General features: G+C 47.7%; 1 protein-coding gene across 6 annotated transcripts in view; it reads right to left on the reverse strand.

Annotated features, from left to right (window-relative positions):
- Nucleotides 1-20,955, reverse strand: part of Lrch (Leucine-rich-repeats and calponin homology domain protein) — an 89,153-nt gene that overhangs the window by 58,336 nt on the left and 9,862 nt on the right. For 5 of the 6 annotated variants that reach the window (XM_089546580.1, XM_089546578.1, XM_089546577.1 and 2 more), the window contains exons 4-8: nucleotides 19,393-19,635; nucleotides 15,651-15,769; nucleotides 6,253-6,361; nucleotides 3,588-3,695; nucleotides 805-867 (exon numbers count right to left, since the gene is read on the reverse strand). In XM_089546580.1, the coding sequence (XP_089402706.1) occupies nucleotides 805-867; nucleotides 3,588-3,695; nucleotides 6,253-6,361; nucleotides 15,651-15,769; nucleotides 19,393-19,635 (642 nt within the window). The remainder of the gene's footprint in view (nucleotides 1-804; nucleotides 868-3,587; nucleotides 3,696-6,252; nucleotides 6,362-15,650; nucleotides 15,770-19,392; nucleotides 19,636-20,955) is intronic. The other variant, XM_089546576.1, reaches the window with a different exon arrangement.

Genomic DNA, 20,955 nt, shown 5'->3' on the forward strand with positions numbered 1-20,955 from the left:
ATCTAAACCCTTCATCTGTATGCTGTCACATCGAGTCACTGAAGTTTCTCCACTGCACTGTGAATCCATCTTACTGCGTCTCACATCACGTGTATATTCCTCCAGATACTGATATTCCCTAACCAACTAGGAGTCACCACAGCCTTAACATCAAGCCTCATTTTGCTTGCACTGATAATTTCAAATACAGTTTCTTTCTGCAAACTATTCAATACTAGAATTTAATCCCTATGAGAATTAGGTCACTGCCATTAAATGCCTTCCTGTCAGGAATTAATCCTACCTGATTGTGTTTTGCTTGTTGGTGTTAGTGTATTGCTGCATTCACTTTATTTTTGGTACTGCATCGTTGCGTGGCTATCACGTCATCCTGGGTTGCTGTTTAGTGCTCCGCCGCCTTATTTGTTGACAATTTTTGTTTTCATTATTTACTGCCTAGGCTCGCTATAAATTCATTTAACCAACTTCTGCAATAGCGCTATAAAGGGGGTGCAGTATGCATAAATAAATAAACTAAGTGTGACTGCGTGCACACTTTCTGAGGATGGACAAATCCTGCTTTGCTAATACCTGGCATCTGGGCGCCATGCACATGCGCAGGCTGGCTCCGGCATGTGTGCCCAGCAAGTGGAGTCAAAGCTTCAACTTCTAGACTGCAGATACTCTTATTCATTGCTGTTTTACGTGGTATCGATAAACCCAACTATTTCGCAACCCCTTCAAGTTCGATGTATCCGGGATCGACTGTACATAATCTTTACGGAATTCTCTGAAGCAGCTGGTACAGCAAACAGGGTGTGTTACCTGCGAGGAGCCAAGCGGCACACAGCCCCAGCCATGCTCGTGGACGTCCACCTCTTCAAAAAACTGCATGCAAAAAAAGACCTCTCCTCACCCAGAGAACACTGGTGCACTGCACAAAAAACCAGCACTGGCTGCTCCCTGGGGACTGCTTCAGGCGCTTCCCTCAGCCACTGGTGATTTGAAGGCACTACATGAATTTGTGACGACAACTGATTTGCCTGGAATGTGTCTCTTCTGTCTGCGTCCCTCGAAGAAGCAGGGACCACCAGCTAGCCTGCGTGTCTACCTTTGTTCCGAATGTCTTTCTCCCACACAACCATTAGCGAATGGAATAGACTGCCAAGAGTTACATAAAATGACGGTTCCTTTACAGTGTTTGAACTCTGCCTGCGAACAGACGTGTGATACCTTATGAATTTCGTATTGTACATCCACCCCCCTTGGTGCCTTTGGTGCTGTGGATTCCTTGACAAATAAGTAAAATAAATGTATGTGTTGTGATTTATCGTTTGCAGTTATGACTATGGTAGTTCATCCCTCTAGCAGCGCTGCACCCTACTACGCTGTGCTCTTTTGTCGGTGTGCTGTTTTGTCGCTACGCCGTTTTGTCTAGCGTGCTGTTTTGTCGCCATGCTGTTATTTGTCGACGCTATTTTGTTGCTGTGCCATATTTTCAATGTGCTGTATTGTCGTGCTGTTTTTTGTGAGCTGTTATCGTTACATATGGTTTATCTTTACATGGGGCAATGGCAGAGATGATAAATCTAAAGACTTTGATCATTATGGGTGGCATACCGTTACATCTGGTACTTTTATAAGTGCATTACACAGCACCACCCAAAATTAGAATCTTTCTAAAACAAACAAAATATGCACACTGAGCCAATGGAAACGCATTCCATCAAATTTGTTTATGGATGACGAGGCTTATGAGAAACCCAGAAACTTCTCAATCCTAGCAACATTAGAGCCACGACCCTGCACGTCTCCGTTCTGGCCCCAGCAAGAAGGCTTCCCCTGCTCTGCATTGGAGGTGCACACAGGCAGCCCTGGCGATGTGCAGACAGTGTGTGCATCCCATGCGACAACTGATGATGATCGTGGCAGCGTGCAGGCAGAGTGGCCCTGGATGCAACACAGGGCATCCAGCCCCCCACCACCTCCTTTGAAATGCTAAGGAGGAAGCAGGACCCTCAGACCCCCAAGCAATTTGGCAAGCTCGAGATTGGGAGCGAATGCCTAACCGCTCTCACATCACACTTAAACCTTTGCACTCTACATTCATAACCGTTCTGCAGGTATTTTTAACTTCAAGCAAAAGCGCACACCTCACCTTCAGGGCTGGTGGTCAGCATGATCACTTTTTCACTGTGATTGTCCGCCAACAACTACCACAAAGTTGTCAGATTGTGCCGTGACACACCTTTCGAAGCATACGATGCTCAACACTGCTCACACAAACGTGGCTGACCACGCACTGTTGTTGATGATGGATGGAAAGATGAACGGGTGGACCGGCTGGCAGACGTAAATTTCAACTCTAAAAAATCTGTCGAAACTTTTCTGCGTCATAAACCCTCCGCCCAAATTGACGCCAACTTTCAAGGAAGAAAGGTGTGTTCACTGCGCGAGTAAATATGGTAGTTGCTATGTACAAGCTGGGCACACTACCCCCACCAAAATCCCAAACCTGCCAAGCGCCCTTCGACATGTTACTACCGGAGGTTGAGACTTCTGCATTAGTACCACCGGTGGGACACACGCGAGTTCGGAACGCCCAGAATTTAACAAAGTGGTACCGTACCGAAGTTCATGTCAGTCGTGGCCACATCCCTGAGGTTCTAACATAACTGCATCCGACAAGCAGTGACAGTGAACCGGATTGCAATGGGAGCTGATGTGCCAAGATAGTTGGTTGCGCACTGTGCAGGGAAACTCCACAATACTGGCTATGGAAAAATATAAAAGACAGACACAAGGGACTGACTTGACCAACAAAGTGCATGCAGTCAAACCTTGTTATAACAAAGAGGTAAAAAAAAAAACGCAAAGTAATTCGTTACAGCTGAAATTGGCAATATATGAAATACCACCAAGAACTCGCGGAGAAGAAGAGCAATTTAGTCACTGAAAGAACGGCAACTTGGAGAGACCTTTTCTGAAATTTTGTAGCTGCTAGTGGAGATCACAGGGACCACAAAAAATCAAGCATCAAACACTGGTTGGGTTGGCTTCCCAGCACAGCACTGCCAGCATGTGATGGTGCCAGGTAGGATGGCTTCTCCCAATTACTCTTGCCGCTGCATTAGGGGAACCGGCTCCATCTCCTGCAATGCTGTTGGCAACTGCGGGCCCCACAACGCATATTATTTCATCTATCCAGTTCTTCTTTTTCATTTTGTAACCAGGGTGAGGGAACAAACGCGTGTTAATGACATCCTATTTGAAATCAAGAGGAAGAAATGGGCTTGGGCAGGGCATGTAAGGCGAAGGCAGGATAACCGCTGGTCCTCAAGGGTAACGGAGTGGATTCCAAGAGAAGGCAAACGTAGCAGGGGACGGCAGAAAGTCAGGTGGGCAGATGAGATTAGGAAGTTTGCGGGGATACGGTGGCTGCAACTGATGAAGGACAGGGTTAATTGGGGAGATGTGGGAGAGGCCTTTGCCTTGCGGTGTGCGTAGTCAGGATGACGATGATGATGAACCAGTGTAGCACAGTTTCCCTGCGCCAGGAGAAACGCGTACACCACCTCCCCTCAAACCTGAGCCTTTTGGAGCAGTACCTGGGGGCTGTGCTCGGCACCCGCCTCGGAGCTGGGGCTGAGCGTACTGGGTGTGGCGGGGGGCACTGCACCGTCCTCCGGCCCAGCACCACACCTCTCCGGGGGCAGCTGGAAGCACAAGGGACACACTCTGTATAGCAGGGAAGGCAGCCAGGCAAGACACAAGCTCCAGATCCACAGATGCCTTCCATCCAACTACACATGCTGGCATCCCCCAAGGGGCACAGAAAGAAGGTCCACGCAAGGCATGACACCACAACCATCCCATCTTCCAGAACTGCTTTTACTTTGATGCCATGCGAACTACAGTCAGGCTCACTCGTTACAAACATGGCTGCCATGTGGAATCTGTAATAAGAGTAATTACTCACTGACATCCACCCAAGCGCAGCTATGAGAAAGCTGCGTAGCTTTTCTTTGTAGCTGTATGGCTGCGCTCGGGTGGATGCCAGTGAGTAATTACTCCCTTAGCACAAAATCTACCCCACCTTGGGGGATTCCCCTAAAACATTTCGACCATATGGAATCTGTTTTACAGCAAGAGTCCAGAGCTGCTTCTGGGATATTGCAGCACCAGAGCACACGTCACCTCATCCAGTTTAAGTCCACTCAGCATGAGATGAAGGTGAAAGTTCGCTTAACCACAGACGGTGCTGTCACAATCTTCATCCCAAGATAGTACTGCATCCACTTAATTTCATTTTGTTTAATCAAGTTTTCAACCTCTCCTGTAGCCTGAATTAATGATGTTCCCCTGTACACATTACACAGCGGCTTGAGCTTGAGTGTGAAAGGTACAAAACATCCAGCAGTCAGCTGCGGTGCATCCAAAATTTCAGGCGCTCTTAAACATTGGCTCTATGGGCCGTGTCGCGCCACTGCAAAAAAATCCGAACAATCGAGCATGTCCGAAAAATCAGGCGTCCAAATTTTTGGTCGTCGACTGTATCACAAAAATTACAATAAATACTCTTGTTGTCTGCTGTGCAATGTTTGTCGAGGCAACAGTATGGTGACAGTAGTTGCATGGTGCTCGTATTATGGATCAAGAGTGAATAACAAGGTTGGGAAAAAAACAAGGTGGTAGTAATCTACATTTCACCCAACTGCTAGTCTATCAGTTTTTATGAAAAAAAAAGGAAAGGTTTAGGATGTAGCTGAGGTCTCACTCTAAACACTGATACCAAATTCACTAGGATCTCTTCATGCAAACATTATCAGAACTTTCGTACTGCAAAGGCATTTGAAAAAAAAAAAAAAAAAAGAAAGCAGAGAAAATTGCATTTGAAGTTTGACCAGATGTTATACGATGAACGGTCGGTAAGCCTCACTGCGATATTTTCCGGTAATGATGACAAGTCCATCCCATTTTTAACACTGCCTTTGCATTCTGAATATGTCAACTAAAACTGAAGATATCCCAAACTACCCGAGATCAAGACAGTGCAAGTCATTAGGAATTCAGCAAAATTTGTTGACTTCAAATCTAGCCAAGGTGATGGCAATACATTATTAGTACAGTTTCACATGGATGAAAGGATACTAAATGAAGTCCGCGATTTTTCGCTGCATCCAGGTTTTTGTTAAGTGCAGCTTTTGCATGAAGACTCGAAATGGCAAAGCACAAAAGGAACGAAAATAAGGAATAAATTTAGGCGAAACCACCTTGGAAGTGTTCACAGTAAGTTCCCACCACTCTAAGCCACTACTCTGAACGACATAAAAATGACCGCAATCAGATGAGCAGCAACGGAGCACACAGTGCATACTTTGGCTTCATCTTGTCATTCTCAATCATTTTTTTAGTCATGTGGGCACATAAAACTTCCTGTTTTTTTTTTGTACTTCTAGATTAAGTAGGACTTTGACATTTTTTAACAGAGAAGGATCAATGCACAAGCATGCCAAAAATATGATTGTCTAGAGAAGAGACTTTTTCGTTATTTTTTTTCACATTTTAAGACCCCCCTCCCCCTTAAAGGGAAACTGCATAGGTTTTAGAAATCAACGAGCTTAAGAGGATCGAATGTGTGAAACTTGGAGGTAAAGCATGCGAAGTCTTTTTGGGCTAGCACTTGAAATAGTGGAGTAATTGCCTATTAAAATCCGGATGCCCTTCAAGCTTCTCTGCAGTGCACAGTGCCAAGTGCGGGGCGCATGATGACGTCATCAAAGTTATCGCTACATTTCCAACGCACAAACGCCTGCTTTGAAGGAAAAAAAACCATCGCCACCGAAGGCGAACCCTGTCTAGAGTTGTTTGGTAGCGTCTAACGAATCAGGGCAGGGTGTGGCTGATGACAGCGGTAATTTGAAATCATACCTTCCGTGACGTTACGATGTTTCCCTGCACTCCTCCGGTGCATTGAGGAGAAGCACAAAATTCAATTGTCAATTACGTCACTATTTTAAATCCTAGTGCAAAAACACTTGGCATGCTTTACCTACAGCCTATATAGATTTGAATCCTTAAATATTGCGAAATTCTCAAAAAAGTGCTGCAGTTGCCCCTTGATTGGAGAGATACAGGAGAGGCTTTTGTCCAGCACTTGGTGCACTCAGGCTGGTGTGATGATGATGAAACTGTATTACATGTTGCCCCACACCAAAAATTCCGCAGCAGTCCTCCATGCTGAAGCCATGGCCTTGAATGAGAGCTGCGTACCTCAAAGGACCACCGGCCGTTGGTGCCCTCGGCGGTGTTGTAGCCTGAGTCCAGGGTGGGAGGCCGCCGGACGCTCTCCCCAGGATGGCCACCCGGTTGTTGTTCCACCCTGCAGCACGGACAGACCACACGGTGAAACCCTGCCCGCTCCAGGGGCGACTAGCAACACTCCCAAGGCAGCATCTGCTGCTTTTTCTCAACAAGCAGTTGCAATCTCTGAATGCTGCCGCAATTATCTGCTGCTGTTCAGCACTTCCTGCATTCACGGACCCACATTGCACTATCCTCGTTCAGCTGTTTCCACCTGACACTTCAGCTCTCCTCCGCTTTATGCACACAGCGTACAGATGTTACTGGGCGTGCATGTTCTTTTTTTTCCCTTGGGAGCTTTATATAATTCATTTTCAAACAGTACATCATGCAGCATGAACAAATAGGGTTAACATTCATATGTAAAAAAACCAGAAACCGGCTATTATCGGAAATGGGAAGAGAGATGTACAGTAATGAAGGATAACGTACCACACAGTATACTATGTAGGAGGCATTAGAAGGCATATACAAATTAGTTATGATGCAAAGGCTTCCTTTTGGGAATGCAGAGTGAGGTTACAGCAAACAGGTAAAGAAAAAGTAAACTAATCTCATAAAGCCAAAATTCGTAACATAAAATTCAGTCAGAAATGTGCACAAGAGAAGCCCAATTTAGTCAGCCAATGGATGGAGAAACGGGAAGGCCTTTTCTGAAGTTTTGACGCCACTGTAAAGGCGGCACTCGCGGTGGTTCGCGAGACCACGAAAAACCAAGTACCAGCTAGGCTGGTCTCCCAGCACAGCACCGTCAGCACACAATGATGCCAGCTAGGCACATCAAAATGAAAGCTATCGCAGCTTTCCCCACCTCTGTGACAGCCGACATGAGCACAGGATGGTCACTGCAATGTTACAACCACGTGGTTAGAAATGTTCACCCCACTGGTTCCGGGCTGCTCTTAACGGGTGCGAGAGGCGTGAACACATGCCCTACGCCTGGCTACATACCCTCATGCCGCTGTGGCTTCTGTGGTGCTGCTGGCGAGTGCGAGAAAAAACACTAGCAAGAGATTCAATTCAATTTCAATTCAATGTTTACTTTCCAGAAAGTGCCTGGAGGCTCTCTTTAGCTCAAAGCCACTCGTGCAGCTTGACTAAGGCCAAGAAGACCCTTACACAGCAGTAACATCATCACACAGTCGACGACCAATTTTTGTGGACTCTCTAGGGACTGCAAAAACGACCGAAAAATCGGGCAGTCCGGAAAATCAAATTTCACCAAAAAAATCCTGGACTTATCACCAATATGCCGGAGGAAGCGGCAAGTTGTATTGCACTCATTCTAAAGCTCCTCATGACTATATTTCGCCGCGCGACGCGCGCACGGACAACAGGCGGCAACCGCTTTCGTAAGCTTGGCCTGGCTGTGCTGCCCTCGGCATGTTACCGATGAACGCACGGGTTAAGACAAAGTCTGGACGGGAAAGCGAACACGCCGCTGCATCTGCAGGACAATGGGTCCGGAACGAGAGTGCGAAGATGGCGAAACAGTAAGAACCGAGAAACAGAGAATTTCGTTTTGTTTGATGAAGTTTTTGATCTCTCCTGCAGTTTGAATTAATGAGGTTCCACTGTACATATTACCATATAAACGCTTGTAAGGGCCACACACCTCGTTTTTCCAAAGGAAATTAAAAAAAAAGATAAATCCGTGTAAGGGCCGCACCCGAACTTTCCACAACCCAGGCGGGAATAGCCTTCAAAATGCACACGCCGTAGCCTCCGCGATCGGCTCCGGCTGCGAGCAACGGTGCGCTTCATGTCGGAGGCCAAGCACGCACACAGGAGCCTCCCAGTGCCGTCCATGGAGGGCACCCGAGGTCGCAGTCATCATCATCTACTTTTGCTATTCACATCGGTATCAATATCACCAGCTCCAGCCGTTTGTTTTGTGGCGTGTTCACCGTAGTTGTGGTGGTTGCGGCTTTTGCGTGGTGCAGTCGAGCGTTGCAGTTTCAGCACAGTGCGCAAGCACCTCAATAGCCACATGCCTGGGAGTTAGCTCTCGAACATGGCAAGTGTGCGGCAGGAAGGAAATTCGATGTGGCCGAGAAGTGCGTCCGATGATGGTGCAACCAAAAGAGAAACACAGGCTGCAAAAAGCGTGCTTTCCGAGGCAAGCCGTGCGAGTTTCCCGAACTGGAATAAGAGCTGCACCTCTATGTGACGCAAGTGCGGAACAATGTCTACGTGTTGAGTGGAGATGCTGCATGGCTTCTTTTGGAATGAGCGTGCACCAGAGCACAGCTCCAGCTCAAAAGTCTAAATACTCCACGAGTGACGATTGAACGTAGAATAAATGTCGCCCATTCCTTGGTTGGTGTGTTTTTACTTAAAAAAAAAAATTTTTTTTCGCACATCGTGTGTATGGGTCGCACCCCGAAAATTGGCCCTCAAATTTGGAAAAAAAAAGTGCGGACCTTCTGTTGCGTCAAAAAGTCTGAAAAATTGAACAACGTGGGGATCGAGTGTCCGAAATTTCAGATGTCCTTATACATTGACTCTATGGGGCTGGTGGAGGTGCTGCAAAGACGTCCGAAATATCGGGCATGTCCGAAAATTTGGGCATCCCAAAATTCGGTCGTTGAAACAGGCATGTTACCTCTAATTTGCAACAGTAAATAAAGATTTTATACAAGATCCTCAGCACTGAAGTTATAGCAGGTAAACAACATAAGTGAAACATCATACGTCAAAAAGCACATTTCGAGAACATGGCAACAACACTGTACGATCAATTAGTAAAAATGATGTACAAGAACAGAAAGAAAGAAAAATGAAAACATAATAAAGTGTAACAAAACAAAAGCATTGCCAGAACACAGAAATTGGAAAAAAAAATAGACATCAAACCTCTTCTGCTCAATCCTAAAGTGTGTGCATTTTTTTTAGTAAAAATACTCCAAGAATTTTGTGGTCATCAACAAATTCTATTTCTGGACTTTCAAATTTTATTGGAAGGTCCGTTTTAAATTCTTTATTCCTAGCAAGAAAAATCATTGGTTTTGTTTTGGCAGCATTAATCTTCAGAAGGTTTGCTTTGGACCAAACAGACAGTTTTACAAGTACTACATTACATTTCAGTATATTAGATTATCTATGTTTGTTCCATTGATAAGTACAGTGCTGTCGTCAGCATAGATGATAATATCTGTTCCCCTATCTACGTCTTCAATATCATTTATATGGGCGTTGAATAATAGCGGACCAAGGACACTGCCTTGTGGGACTCCGTATCTAAATGGTAGAATCCCTGAATTGTGGTTGTTTAAGTGCACAAACTGAGCTCTGTCTTGAAGGTATGTTTCGAGTAAATCTAAGCACTTTCCGCAAATTCCATAAGATTGGAGTTTGCTGATTAAAATTTGGTGGTTCAGGCAGTCAACTGCTTTGCTAAAATCAACAAAAACTGCAAGTGTGAGCATATTATTTTCCATGTTTTGCAAAATACCCTCTTTTATTGCTAATAGAGCCATTTCAGTCAACCTGTTTTTCCTAAAGCCGAATTGTGCGTCTTTCAGAATGTTATGTCTATCAAAGAACTGAGTAATTCTAACAGAGATTATTTTTTCTAGTGCTTTGGAGAAGACTAGAAAAATAGATATTGGTCGATAATTTGTTGGCAAGTTGCAACCTCCGCCTTTAAAGACGACTGACGTTCTAGCTGTTTTCATTGCATCTGGAAATTTTCCGAAATAAAAGCATGAACTTTGACGTGAACACTTGCCACATCACCACCAGTCACTTGTGTACTGTGGTGAAGCCTGCCGCCATCTACCCAAGTGGGTCCAAGTGTGCTGCAGATCTGTTAATGCCCCGTTCCGCTCCAAGGGTTCGGCCTTGGTTTTCATGGGTTGTGGTGGTGCAGTTAGTACTGCCAGCATGGATCGTGGTGGTGTAGTTAGTACTACCAGCATGGGTCGTAGTTAGTACTGCCAGCATGGGTCGTGGTGGTGTAGTTAGTACTACCAGCATGGGTCGTAGTTAGTACTGCCAGCATGGGTCGAGGTGGCGTAGTTAGTCCTACCAGCATGGGTCCTAGTTAGTACTGCCAGCATGGGTCGTGGTGGTGTAGTTAGTACTGCCAGCATGGGTCGTGGTGGTGTAGTTAGTACTGCCAGCATGGGTCGTGGTGGTGTAGTTAGTACTGCCAGCATGGGTCGTGGTGGTGTAGTTAGTACTGCCAGCATGGGTCGTGGTGGTGTAGTTAGTACTGCCAGGATGGGTCATGGTGGTGTAGTTAGTACTGCAGCATGTGTCGTGGTGGTGTAGTTAGTACTGCCAGCATGAGTCGTGGTGGTGTAGTTAGTAGTGCCAGCATGAGTCGTGGTGGTGTAGTTAGTACTGCCAGCATGGGTTGTGGTGGTGTAGTTAGTACTGCCAGCATGCGTAGTGGTGGTGTAGTTAGTACTACCAGCATGGGTCGTAGTTAGTACTGCCAGCATGGGTCGAGGTGGCGTAGTTAGTACTACCAGCATGGGTCCTAGTTAGTACTGCCAGCATGGGTCGTGGTGGTGTAGTTAGTACTGCCAGCATGGGTCGTGGTGGTGTAGTTAGTACTGCTAGCATGGGTCGTGGTGGTGTAGTTAGTACTGCCAGCATGGGTCATAGTTAGTACTGCCAGCATGGGTCATGGTGGTGTAGTTAGTACTGCCAGCATGCGTCATGGTGGTGTAGTTAGTACTGCCAGCATGCGTCATGGTGGTGTAGTTAGTACTGCCAGCATGGGTCGTGGTGGTGTAGTTAGTACTGCCAGCATGGGTCGAGGTGGCGTAGTTAGTACTACCAGCATGGGTCCTAGTTAGTACTGCCAGCATGGGTCGTGGTGGTGTAGTTAGTACTGCCAGCATGGGTCGAGGTGGCGTAGTTAGTACTACCAGCATGGGTCCTAGTTAGTACTGCCAGCATGGGTCGTGGTGGTGTAGTTAGTACTGCCAGCATGGGTCGTGGTGGTGTAGTTAGTACAGTCGACGACCGATTTTTCGGACTCTCTAGGGGCCGCGAAAAAGACCGAAAAATTGGGCAGTCCGGAAAATCAAATTTCACCGAAAAAATCACGAACTTATTACCACTATGCCGGAGAAAGTGGCCAATTGTATTGCACACATTCTAAAGCTCCTCATGACTATATTTCGCCGCGCGAAATACGGTATAAACGCGTATAAGGGCCGCACTTTTTTTTTCCAGATTCGAGGGACAATTTTCGGGGTGCGGCCCATACACGCGATATGCGAAAAAAAAATTTTTTTAAAGTAAAAACACACCAACCAGGGAATGAGCGACATTTATTCTACGTTCAATCGTCACTCGCGAAGTATTTAGACTCCTGAGCTGGTGCTGCGCTCTAGTGCACGCTCATGCCAAAAGAAGCCGCGCAGCATGTCCGCTGTCAACGCGTAGCCGTTGTTCCGAAATTCCATCACATAGAAGAGCAGCTCTTCTTCCAGTTCAGGAAACTCGCACGGCTTGACTCGGAAAGCACGCTTTTTGCAGCTTGTGTTTCTCTTTTGGTTGCACCATCATCGGACGCACTTCTCGGCCACGTCGAATTTCCCGCCCGCCGCACGCTTACCGACCACGTTCGAGAGCTAACTCCCAGCCGTGTAGCTTAAGGTGCTTGCCCATCGCGCTAAAACTGTGAAGCTCAGCGGCAGCACGCGAAAGCCACTATCATGGCGAACGCGCTAACACGCATGCTGACACGCCACGAAAGGCTGGAGCTGGCGATACTGATGCCGCTGTGAACAGCGGAAAATCGCGACCGAGAAAAATGTTGATGATAATGATCACGGCGCCTTCCATAGACGGCACTTGGAAGCTCCGGTGCGCGCGTGTGGCCTCCGCGAACGGCGCAGCGCCGGAGCAGATCGCGGCCACGATAAGATCCGGCGGCGCGCCCAAAGCGCGCTTCGATCGCGGAGGCCACAGCGTGCGCGTAGCCTCCGCGATCAAGCGCTCCGCGATCGTATTCGCATTCTGTGTTCTGGACTAAAGACTCGGCACAGATGAGTTCCGTGAACTCAGACTATGGTTCAAGTTCGTGCGGCGGAAGACATTCAAGGACAGTACGAATTCGAAAACACGCGAGCGCATTGTGCCGACTCGCGCAGAATTTCAGCGTCGCAAGAGGCTCTCTTTAAGCTTGTGTTTCGTTTTGTTTGATCAAGTTTTCGATATCTCCTGCAGTCTGAATTAATGAGGTTCCACTGTACACATTATATGGCGGCTTGGGTACTGGCGGCGAGTGCGAATGAGGTCCGAAAAATCGAGTGGTCAGTTGCGGTGCGTCCGAAATTTCAAGCGCTCTTACACATTGGCTCTATGGGCCATGTCGCGGTGCCGCGAAAAAGTCCGAATAATCAAGCATGTCCGAAAAATCAGGTGTCCGAATTTTCGGTCATCGACTGTACTACCAGCATGGTTCATAGTTAGTACTGCCAGCATGGGTCGTGGTGGTGTAGTTAGTACTGCCAGCATGGGTCGTGGTGGTGTAGTTAGTACTACCAGCATGAGTCGTAGTTAGTACTGCCAGCATGGGTCGTGGTGGCGTAGTTAGTACTACATTCCAACCTCGTTATAACGAAGTCGCATTTTGCGCGGAAATTCGTTCGTTATATCCAATATTCGTTATAAAAGTATGCACTCGAGGCTGAACTCCATGTACGCGAAAACTCACGCGAACGCGACAGCGGCAAGCGACGAGCGGCACCGTCGCGCGAAGCGAAATACCCGTGTCGCTTGTCCTGTCGCTCGGATCTGCACTCACAGAAAATTTCGCTCGTCGCCCGGAAGTTGCCAACGCGATTAGCCAATAGCAGCTAACCTGGCAGCGTACGTCACTACCGAGCCTCTTGCCGGCTCTGGCAAAGATGGCGCTGGCTCTGGCCGGGAATCTTGCTTCACCACCGATTCATCGTTGTCGCTACGCTGTGCCCCACGTTCAGGGCAAACTAAATGCTCACGAAGCTTTCGCTTTCTCTGAACTTGCCTCAACCACAAAATTTTAGCGATAAAACACCCCAGATTTTCAGATTGCTTGTGTTTACTGTGCTGCTAGGCTTAGCGAGTATGCGTCGTTTGAGGTCAGAGAGCGCGCGAGGTTCAAACAGGTGTGCGCCCCACGTTCAGGCAACATGGCGGCGCCCGTGACAATAACATAAAATGACATGCAATGACATACAATGACAAAGCTGTAAACACGTTTTAGTTGACATTTTTCTGCCCAAAATTGTAATCCTTGCAAATAATGTGACTCTTGTTATAAACGCAAACAGCTTTGCGGTGTATTATGCCAGCAACACTGATCGCCGTCTCCGTTTCGCGTTCGCGTTGTCGCTATGCATGGAGCTTGGCCGGTGGGCGAAGGAGCGACAGCCAGCCGTCGTCGCCGCGCCGCCTCGTCGCGTCGCTTACTTTTTCGCGTACATGGAGCTCAGTCTTCAAATTCCCGCAGAAAAGGTCGCTAATAAACCCAAGTAAAGAGTACTTTAAGATGGACAGCACAGGGTTGAAAAAATGCACTATCTTTGAATTTAACGCGTGGTATAAGCATATGAAACCTCGCCTTGCATTTCGTACTGGAAACAAGAGGAAACACAAATCGGGCTGCTGGCCAGGTGCGAAAACTATGTTATTTAAAAAACGACGTAATCTTCGTTTGGCGGCACTTCACACTGTTTGACAGGTTATAGTTCTCGACGAAATCAACACAGAGCAGCGCTTTCCCGATGTCAGCTGATTTGGCCACAGGTAGGTTCCCGAGGCACCCCCTGAACTTCCTGGCCATGTCAGCGGCCTCGCCGCTGCTGAGAGCTCACACTTCGCCATCTTCACATGCATCGCTGTTTCTAGCATCATCTGCAGAAACCGCCTGATCAGCAATTTCTTGGTCGGTCAGTTCGGGCGCCACAGCCAAGTTCTCATCTGCACAGATGAATTCCTCGAACGTAACGTTCGGAACCGCCAGCTGACGCCATGTCGTCTCGCCGAAATTGTCCGCTTGCCTCCCAGTTGCATGCGGAAGCTTTCTGCCTACTTCTCGCAGTTCTCGGCGCCAACGGCTGCTTCTTCGCCAGACATGACGTGGCAAACAATCCGATGGCGGTCATTAAATCGCTGCAGCCAGCCACTGCTTGCATGAAAGTCATTGTGGCCTCAGACGGAAGTGAGACTTCTCGCCTTCATTTGAAGGGCGGCACCAGACACAGGCAGGTTAACAAGGCATCTTCAACATCCTGTCTTGCTGTCATTCTTCACAGCGCCTGCAGAGTAGGCGTTTGCAATCTTCTGCCTTGCGCTCAAGATAACCATCTTATCTAGATAGATAAGAGTGCTAGGCGCAACACCGAAGTCTGCGGCAATGACTTTTCCTTGCGCCCGCTGTCAACTGCCCTGAATATCTTTATCTTCGTTTCAAGCGAAACTGCTGTTTGTTAAGACGCGTTCCGCTACGGCGTCTACAGGTTGAACTGCAGAGATAGCGCGCGGGGGGCGCGGGTCGGAAATTGCGACGGCGGGGGTGGCCGGGGAGCGGGCGTCGGTTCGATCACGTGCCAGTCACGTGCTAGGCAGCCATTGATGCTAGATTCATTCGCTCTCCCTAGATGGCGTTGCGTGCGGAAGCGCGGGTGATTGAAACACATTTTAGGTGCGCGCGCTTCAAAAGATTAAAATTTAGTGTGTTTTAAGATTTTTTCCTACTTGTTTGAGCATTTTGAACCCCGTGAATACAAAAACTGCTTCGTTATAACCGATAAAGTGTCAAATTTTGAATTTTTCGTTTCGTTATACAGATAGAACTCCCTTAAAAATAAAGCATGTCCAACCAAACTTTTCTTTCACTTCGTTATATCCGATAATTCGTTGTATCCGTGTTTGTTATAACGAGGTTCGACTGTACCAGCATGGGTCCTAGTTAGTACTGCCAGCATGGGTCGTGGTGGTGTAGTTAGTACTACCAGCATGGGTCGTAGTTAGTACTGCCAGCATGGGTCGTGGTGGTGTAGTTAGTACTACCAGCATGGGTCGTAGTTAGTACTGCCAGCATGGGTCGTGGTGGTGTAGTTAGTACTGCCAGCATGGGTCGTGGTGGTGTAGTTAGTACTGCCAAAATGGGCCGTGGTGGTGTAGTTAGTACTGCCAGCATGGGTCGTGGTGGTGTAGTTAGTACTGCCAGCATGGGTTGTGGTGGTGTAGTTAGTACTGCCAGCAAAGGGAGGTGCAGCGCAGCGGGTCAAGAGAAACTGAATGTGCAGGACAGAGCACATTAATTCTCATTCCTTCATTAATTGATGGGATGCACTCACGGGGTGCTGCGTCGGGAGGCCCCGTCAGTGGCGGAGTCCACGTGTCCCCTGCGCCGGTCCTCCCTGACGGCCTCCAGCTCCAGGTACTTGAACACATGCACCTGGCCACGCCTGCACAACTGCACACACACCAGCCATGTTTTCAGCTGGCCATTCTCTGAGATGCTCCACAATTGAAGAGAGGCGACCACCACAGAGCTTAGGTTAGCGATGGCACATGCATAACCCAGGGGGGGACTTTCATCAACTCAACTGTGCTTGCTCGACCCCTTAAAGGGACACTGAACACAGCTCCAAAGAAATACACACACACAAGAGCAGACAATAGGACAAGGGGAAAGGCATTCTGTCCTGTTGTCATATCTTGTGCATGCATTTTTGCGCCTTTAAATATTTATAATGAACAGCTACCAACTTGCCCAAGAAGAGGTTTTGCTAAGCTATACTTTTTAGCACAGAAAGACGTCTATGTGTGTCATCTAGGCGCTCTGTCGCGTTTTCTTCTCTTGTGTGTGCCTTTTGACGCCTGTACATATTTATAATTAACAGCCACCAACTCGCTCAACAAGTTCTCCGAAGACAACTCCGTGCATTCTGTGGCTCCTCATGGCTATTTGGACGTTTGTCCAGCAGCTGAGAAAATTAGGTTAAAACAGTACATTTTTTACATTTCAAAAACTCATGACCTGAAGGACTCTGTGATCACCATTTGAAAGTGAATGGTGCCATAGCCTAAGGGATCCGTGTGGTATAAACTGTCTCAACACCACTGCACCGTTCTTGGACAAATGATAAAAGGCGGCGACACCTGCAATTCACTTTACGAACCTTTTTGAGCTACAAAAGCCCAGTTTCCAGAGCGAGCAATCTCTCTGTCATTATCACACAGTAATCTATCAGAGCAGGCCCACTGCAATGTGTGCTCAGTGCTTCTTTAAATGACTACAGACACCAAATTTTACAGCAATAGCTGTTAATTGCCTGTTTCTAGTTTGGTGTCACAGTAGCGGTAGTAGTCTTACGTTCCTCACTGCTGCATTTTCCTGGCTGTTATGTCATTTTCATCCAGTCCCGGCATAGCTCCCATAGGAAGCAATGTATTGGGAACCCCGCTGTTACGTTGTAGCAGAGAAAACGTTCCCGCATGATACATTGCAACCTGATGCCCCGAACCTGCCTGGGCAATGCGTGCTAAATGCCATTGTGACTTCTGACAAGTCTTGGCCAGGCTTACGGAACTGGCTGCAAGAAGCCGCGCACGAGTTGGAGAGGCCGCCACTAGATGGCCATCCGCCTCATGAACTTGTAACCGCGGTCTTTGTCATGCTTTGATGGTGTCGCGCAAGCGTAAGGCCCTTGAGGCAAAGCTGACGTACTAAACGCAGTCGACAGGTAGGCAGCAGGGAAAGGAGTAGCCGAGACCTCGTTCAGTCTGCCACCCTCGACGCTTAAGAGCACCACCTTGAAGCGTACCAAGATCGAAAAAAATGCCACACTCTTTGGCCTGAAAGCTAAGCACGCTCATGGTGCCAAGTAAGGGAACCTCGACGAGGCTCTTCTTACCTGGTTTTTAAAGAAGCTCGCGCTGCTGGTGTCAACTTCAACGGCAGCAATTTGCTTGGGAAGGCAATGGATAGAGCCAACAGACAGCGCATCACTGACTTTGCAACATCAAATGGCTGGATCGACCATTTCCGGATCCACATCGCCGTGGATGCTGCCGTCGTGACGTCAGAGAGCCAAAGCACTACAACCGCTAAATAATTTACAATTAAATTTCTTCTTGACGCTATTTCACTTTCAGTTTCCTTATTCGAACGATGGCTGTGACATGTCATTTATCCTTAAGTCACGTGAGGCACGAAAAAAATAACTGCTGATATGTCGTCTGCTGGCATTGCAGCCTTTCGAAGCAGTCTGGTTTAAGTGTTGTAGTGAATTAAAACTGCGTATCAGCATCTATATTCAAGGTTATTAAGTGTCTCACGTGACCTAAAGCTTTACTAGACATAAGAGACATCATTTAGTTGATGAAGCCTAAACCAAAACAGCATGAGAGAAGAAATTCAATGATAAATTATTTCGCAGTCATAGGCAAATATCACGATCCATGCCTTTTAATGCCCAACTCATAATATAAAAGATGAAAACACACAATTAAATTTAGGCGTCTACAGTCCTTTAAGAGCGGAGCCTGGTCTTGAAAAGAAAATTTTGTTAATCTGCTGATAGTAATGAAATTTTCAAGGCACATGTGTTTTTGTGCGCTGATTTAGATATGTCATTTAATTTCATGTAAAAGAATTCCTTGAGCACTTATGCAATTCTTATGCAAGTATTTTGCAAAGAGTTTTGAAGAAAATTTGCTGTGGGAAACTCGCTGAAATGTATGCCATTGGGTTCTCTTGATACCAAGGAATGCAATAAGGGTAAAATTATCCCCCTGGCTATCATAGAAATTGAGTTATCGGGTACTGAAGCTGCCACTTCAGAAACAGGAATACACACTTTTCTTCTCATTTCTCAAGTGACAACTTCAAAACCCTGTAACTTAGGTTCTATTATAGGCAGAGTTGATATCCCCTCTTGATCTCGTAGAGGGAAATTGGGCTGATAATTGTTGGAGGATGCTTGACGTCTTGCAGATTCGAAATGCTCAATCACATTGCAAGAGGACACTTCTGAAGAGGTTAACTTTTTATAACAATTAAAAGCACAAAGGAAGATACAAGCAAGGAGAAAACATATTTACACTTGACTGACTCGACGTGACGAAACCAGCCCTCGGTCCTGCCGAAACAGCTGGTTTTAAACCCTATGTCCCCGCCCTCGGTGGGGAGCATAACCAACCAGTTAACTGCACAAACATCCACCCAATAGATTACTATTGGGGAAAGGAAAACATCACCAATCAACAATTGGGGGAAGGAGGTAACTCATCGCGACAAACACTGTACACATGTGCACAGTTTCTACCATCACAATTTTGGAGAATTATGCTTTCCTGCTGCGAGCTTCGCGAACACTCTCACTTTCCCAACGTCCGGTTGACCCAAGTTCAAGGAAAGTCACTTCAACCCATCTGTTCCGCATCGTCGCTCCCCATGCCTGCAGATAGCGTGGCAATATCCTGTTGACCGCGCTTCAAGCTGTAAACGCATGCCACTGCAGACATGGGACCAAAGCCACGCACTGTAACGCGGGTCCGCCTTGCCGCAAGCACATGCACAGCAGGATGCGACCTAATGAATCCGTCCCTGGGGGGAGTTTGACCTTTCCCGTAATCCTCCGCTATCCGGCGCTCCCTTATCCCGCTGGGTAGCGAGTATGACTCACCCCCTTCTCTGCAGTTGTGCGGAGGGCACAAGAGAAAGATTGTAATGGGCGTTCCACTAACGCGAACCGGATGCGGCAAAACAAAACACAGCACCACGAGCTTCATTGGCAGGAAGAGAATTTTACCCTTATTGCATTCCTTGGTGTCAAGACAACCCAATATCATACATTTCAGCAAGATTCCCGCAAGAAATTTTTTTCAAGGCTCTTCACAAAATACATGCATAAAAATTACATAAGTGCTCAAGGAAGTGTTTTACACGAAATTAAATGACATATTTAGAATCAGCACACAAAGATACATATTCCCTGAAGATTTCTCAACTGTGACGTCATTAATGAAATTTTTCTTTATCAAGACCAGGCTCCCCCTTCAGGGAAGAAACAAAGCTAGTGGCCCACGTACGAATGCAGGTGGGGAGACGAGGGGGTTCCCGTCCACCTGCAGGTGGCGCAGGGAGGTCATGAGGCGCAGGAGGGGGGGCAGGCGGGCCAGCTGGTTCTCCGACACGTCCAGCCGCCAGAGGCGCAGGCGGCACAGGTCCGAGGGCAGCTCCGAGAGGCGGTTGCGCCGCGCACGCAGGGACCGCAGGGACTGCAGCTCCCCAATGCCGGGGGGCAGCCACGTCAGCTCATTGCAGCTCACGTCCTGCACCACCAAGGGACGCACACACATCTGCACACATGCTGGCATGGCGCTGGACACCCTCTAGAAGAACCGTGCTGAACAGGCAAGTGGGTAACACATCCTTGAGGGTCATCATCATCAGCAGCCTGACCACGCCCACTGCAGGGCAAAGGCCTCTCCCACGTCTCTCCATTTTAACCCTGTCCTTCGCCAGCTGCGGACACCGTATCCTTGCATACTTCTTAATCTCACCCGCCCACCTAACTTTCTGCCGCCCCCTGCTACGTTTTCCTTCTCTTGGAATCCAGTCCGTTACCCTTAAGGACCAGCGGTTATCTTGCCTTCGCATTACATGCCCTGCCCAAGCCCACTTCTTCCTCTTGATTTCGACTAGGATGTCATTAACCCGTGTTTGTTCCCTCACCCACTCCGCCCTCTTCCGATCTCTTAATGATACACCTATCATTTCTCTTTCCATAGCTCGCGGCGTTGTGCTTAACTTAAGCTGGACCCCCTTTGTTGGCCTCCACCTTTCTGCCCCATAGGTGAGTACTGGTAGGATACAGCTGTTGTATACTCTTCTCTTCAGGGATATTGGTAAGCTACCATTCTTTCTCTTCGACACAACACAGGGATGACAGACGGAGGAACGCCGGACGAGTGCTGCCATTCCCTAGTCCAGTGTTCCTCCCCCTTTCGTCCTTCCCTTCTTCTGCGCTGTTGCCCTCAGGAATCTAAAAGAACCCAGGGCGCAGCTTGGCAGCACATCCTCCAGAAGCGGAGCTGATGAACTTCAACACCTTTCAGTCCGAGTGCCACCTAGCAATATACAGTGCAATGACAAACACAATGCAAGAGGGGAGTTTCAGCCTTCTGCGAAATTGGAAAAAAATGGTAACAGTAGAAACTCGACATGTTCCCGGTTGTTATGCTCAGAATTGTGAGCAAAGAATAAAATGTCCCATGGAGTTGCACCATTTTCCTTCTGGTTAGCACATTTGCTGGTAAGTGCGCTCACAATTATGCCAATTTCTGATCATACGATACCAGCAGAGCATGGGAGTGCCCTACGCCAACAGAAACCCAGGAGCAAACATCTGTCAGGTGGCTTCCCTGCTGTGCATCACTGCAATGAGGTGAAGTATGCAAATATGATGTCTGGGCACGAATGTATGAGCTAGCTGAACATGAGGAGCACACTAAACCAAGGGCAAGATGCACAGCGACATTGACTTGCAAGAGTGGCTCCACAGTGCACCTACGAAGCCGTGCGTGTCCCCAGGCACTCGCATTGTCATTCCACTCCAGGCATGCCATGGCTAGTAATGTGCGTTTGATTAA

Source organism: Amblyomma mixtum, chromosome 5, assembly GCF_055824585.1.
Source record: "Amblyomma mixtum isolate Tamu chromosome 5, ASM5582458v1, whole genome shotgun sequence".
Classification (NCBI taxonomy): Eukaryota; Metazoa; Arthropoda; class Arachnida; order Ixodida; family Ixodidae; genus Amblyomma; species Amblyomma mixtum.